The 3,606-nt window shown below is 42.1% G+C and overlaps 1 protein-coding gene across 6 annotated transcripts in view; it reads left to right on the top strand.

The window, feature by feature from the left end:
- Window positions 1–3,606, top strand: part of LOC107090848 (myelin basic protein-like) — a 14,461-nt gene that overhangs the window by 6,895 nt on the left and 3,960 nt on the right. For 2 of the 6 annotated variants that reach the window (XM_015384442.1, XM_015384441.1), the window contains exons 4-5: window positions 2,225–2,245; window positions 2,529–2,581. The exons of 2 other annotated variants lie outside the window; for them this stretch is intronic. In XM_015384442.1, the coding sequence (XP_015239928.1) occupies window positions 2,225–2,245; window positions 2,529–2,581 (74 nt within the window). The remainder of the gene's footprint in view (window positions 1–2,224; window positions 2,246–2,528; window positions 2,582–3,606) is intronic. 2 more of the 6 variants (XM_015384443.1, XM_015384445.1) reach the window with 1 other exon arrangement.

Raw genomic sequence — 3,606 nt, 5'->3', positions numbered from 1 at the left:
AGCCGGGCTTGCACTGTACGATTTTTTTGCCCTTTTTGGCCAATTTTCTAGTTGTGTGAGAATTCTTTGATCAGGCCAACTTTCAGCCTGATGGTGCGTGGTGTAGCTGTACAGGGGGTAACGAGGGCTATCAGCCTCTAACGACCACCTCTCCATCAGGAATTGTAAGGTCGGGAGAAAATCAATCATGTTTGAAATTCAGTCGGCCTTCGTAAAGGTGGTCGTGGGCAAATTGCATACAGATGAAAACACAGAAGCATTGCGCCGTTTGATTTAAATGGAGTTCTTTCTGTAAAACTGAGAGACCAGAGTAGCCATACTTGCTCAGCCATGTCTTTGTCCAAATACGTTCTTGCCTTTTCTTTTTAGGGCTTTCAGCACAAATAGCCAAGGCAGCGTTTCACTCTAGTGAGCTTAATATTCCTCTTCTACTCGTTTGGCTTCCGGAGAGACGAGTCCGAGTAGCGCCATCTCACTGCGGAGCTGAGTCCCGTGTGATATTTTTTTGACGTACAGTGAGCATCAGAGCGTCGGGTCACACCGTGTGAACTTTTAAACCCTGCGGTGTCGTCGTACAGTGTGAGCTGTAGCTGCGTGCAACGATTGAAAAAAATCGTACAGTGTACGCCCGGCTTTATTCCCTACCCTGAGGGAGAAATCTATTATTGATGGATAAGAAGCCTACGCTTCAGGTCAGGGAATTTAATACGACTTCTTTAAATTGTTGTTAACAAGAACATTTATGGATTTAGCAGACGCTTTTATTCAAAGACCCCTCTCCATTCAGGTGATTGTGAGGGTTGCAATTTCAGGGTGTCTTAGACTAGAATGACTAGCTCAGTGGCGCTGGTTGAAAGACAAGCCAGTGTTTCAGACTTGAATTCCAAAAAGTAAAAAAAAACAATCCAGTGAAAATTGTTCCCAAGTTTGAAGATGTTTCTCTTCCCATCAAGGAAGCTTTTTGAATTCAAAATGTCAGAAATAGCGTTGGGTTCCAGGCTTTATGCAGTTGCCCAACAAAGCCTGGTTTTTGCTTAAAAAACATCCAAATTGAAACGGACTAACGGTTCCACCCCTTTGGAATGGGACTCATTTGGCCAAAGGGGTGAACCTGTTCGTCCGTTTCAATGACGTGGATGACTGGGAATCTTCACCAGCATATTTCAGACTTAAACTTAGTTGCAGAACCCTACTTTTTATAATGGGTCAAGTGGAAATGTTAAAGCCTTCTGGACCATGTCGATGTTTAATGTATCAGTCCAGCAGACGTGAGCCGTTGAGTACTGGTACTGTGGTTTGGATTGACTCCGTCACACCTCCACATCACTCTTCTGCCATAAGACGATCTCATCTGCTTTTATTGATATATATCTTATAATTGCTACTTTATGACACCTTCAAACTGAAGCACAACTTTCCACCTCATCTAAATATGCATATTGACAGAACCGGTTTGGCACTCAGAAGGAGGTTACAGTTCACCAATGTTTTCGAATCGTCTATGGACCTCCCAGTAGACATTTGCAAAGACGCCATGTACCATGTAGGGTCATATGGTGGATTTTTTTAGGCTGCATGGTCCTAACATGAAAGGGTCCAACAGGCATTTGGTCTGCAGAAGTCACATTACAATGATGTAGAACCCAGAGACATCATATATTCCAGGAATGTCATAAAGCATCTGTCCCATGGGTTCCATTGTTTCCTGGCCATATCAGATGTTACAGAACTCTAGAAATGTCATGTAGAAACCTCCAACTACATTACATCTACTTTATAATATTTTTAAAGATTAAAAAAGATTAACAAGAACTCTTAAACCAGCAGGCAAAGACTCAATCAATGCTATTTCCTTTGGTCTTGAAGATTATCTATTGGCCTTAATGACTCTACAAGGCATCCTCATCTACAAACTCAACCCTGGTCTGAGTTTGGACCAAAGTTCCTCCAAACTGGGCCATATCTTTGGAGATCTGATCCCTTTTAGTCAGGGGGCGTGGATTTAATGTGTAAAACAGGCTAAAATGCAGGATTCAGTGTCTTAGGATCTAAACATACTTGCTGTATTATATATTTTGTGTATGGTTTATATAAACTGTTGTTTCTAAAATACACTTGGCCTCTTTAAAGGGTGGATTATTGGTGACAGGAACCACCTAATGGTTCTGCTCTGATCTATATTCCCATCTAACTGTGTCGCTGTCTGTTTCTCTTTCATGTCCAGTGGAGAGAAGTCTTTGGTTTGGTACGTCACACAGTCGAACTCAGCATCTGATCCTTCATTAAATCTGTCTGTGGAGACCGCCTTCAGCTTTCTAACCTCTGCACCCGTCCTGCTTTTAGTTCCCTCCTCCATCGGGGGAAAAGTCCTTTTTATAGACAGCAGATGCAGACTCTTCTTCGGAGACCGAGAGGCTCCCTGCATGACTTTAAAACGTCCCCTTCCCTCACAGACTGATGTTTTAACAGATCGGTTTGTCCTGTTTTAAAAAAACAATCATTTATCCTCCTTGTTTGCTTCAATCCAGAGCGACTCGCTGCTTCTGGATGACTTTGAAATGGCTCAGCTATTTATGACCCGGTAAACGCCTTCTCTTATAGGAACCCTTGGCCTGTTTTCTCCTTCCTCCTCCGCCTCCTCCTCATCCTCTCCACTTTCACACATCTTGTTCTGTGTAACATATCCATCTCCTTTGTGCCAGAAATGACTCACTACCCTCCTTTTGTGTCCTCCCATCTTTGCAGCAACTGCAGGCAGCACTTTGACTGTTATTTCTCAGCAATCCCCCGTTCTGGACCTCTCCTCATCCTAGTCTTCTCTTTTCTGTCCCCTTTAAGGCTTCCAAGTGACTCTCCTCCTAACAACCCTTAATGTTTTTCTCCCTAAAAGTCTCACTCGTGATATTTTGTCAGAGTAAAAGCTAAAACATTCACCAATGCTGCAGAGACACCTAACATTTCTATCTTTGCCATTCTCTTTGAAGTTAACAGCAGTGAAGGAAGATTGACATCTTTTAAGAGATATGGGACGCTGAAACCCTCAGTTTCCCCTTTATTATCCACAGGGGGGGGTTTTGGCTGCACCAACAAGCTGTATATTATTTCTACCCTAGCTACAGATTGGAATCAGAAAGTTTTGCTCACCAAATGGCTGATTAAATGGTCCTATATAGAGACAGTTCTGATATTTGAAGAAGCTGCAGTGCAACAAACTGCATGGAGGTAGCATAAAGGTGCAGGTTTAAAAAACGGTACTAAAAGGAGAACCAAATGGAATCACTTTAACTCATCCAGGACCAGGAATGGATTTCCAACCTATGTTAATTTTAGGGTAAATGTTTAAACACATCATCAGCATAGAGTGAAATTATGGTTAACAACTGTTAAAGGAAAAGTCCGGTCAGCAAAGAATAATCAATGGATCATTATTTATACCTAAAACTAATACATTCAAGTTAATTTGATGAATTTAGCGTTAATGAGTTTAAAAATAAATATAATTTTTGTCACAATCACGGAGTCTGGGAGCGGCCATTTTGTTCCAGCAGTGACGTCACGGTTCGGTTAGCCTAGCGCCATTCTCCCCGCTTTACAAGCTAAATCAAT

Source organism: Cyprinodon variegatus, unplaced genomic scaffold (genome assembly GCF_000732505.1).
Source record: "Cyprinodon variegatus isolate N-32 unplaced genomic scaffold, C_variegatus-1.0 Scaffold312, whole genome shotgun sequence".
Classification (NCBI taxonomy): domain Eukaryota; kingdom Metazoa; phylum Chordata; class Actinopteri; order Cyprinodontiformes; family Cyprinodontidae; genus Cyprinodon; species Cyprinodon variegatus.
This window is presented reverse-complemented; position numbering and strand designations above follow the sequence as displayed.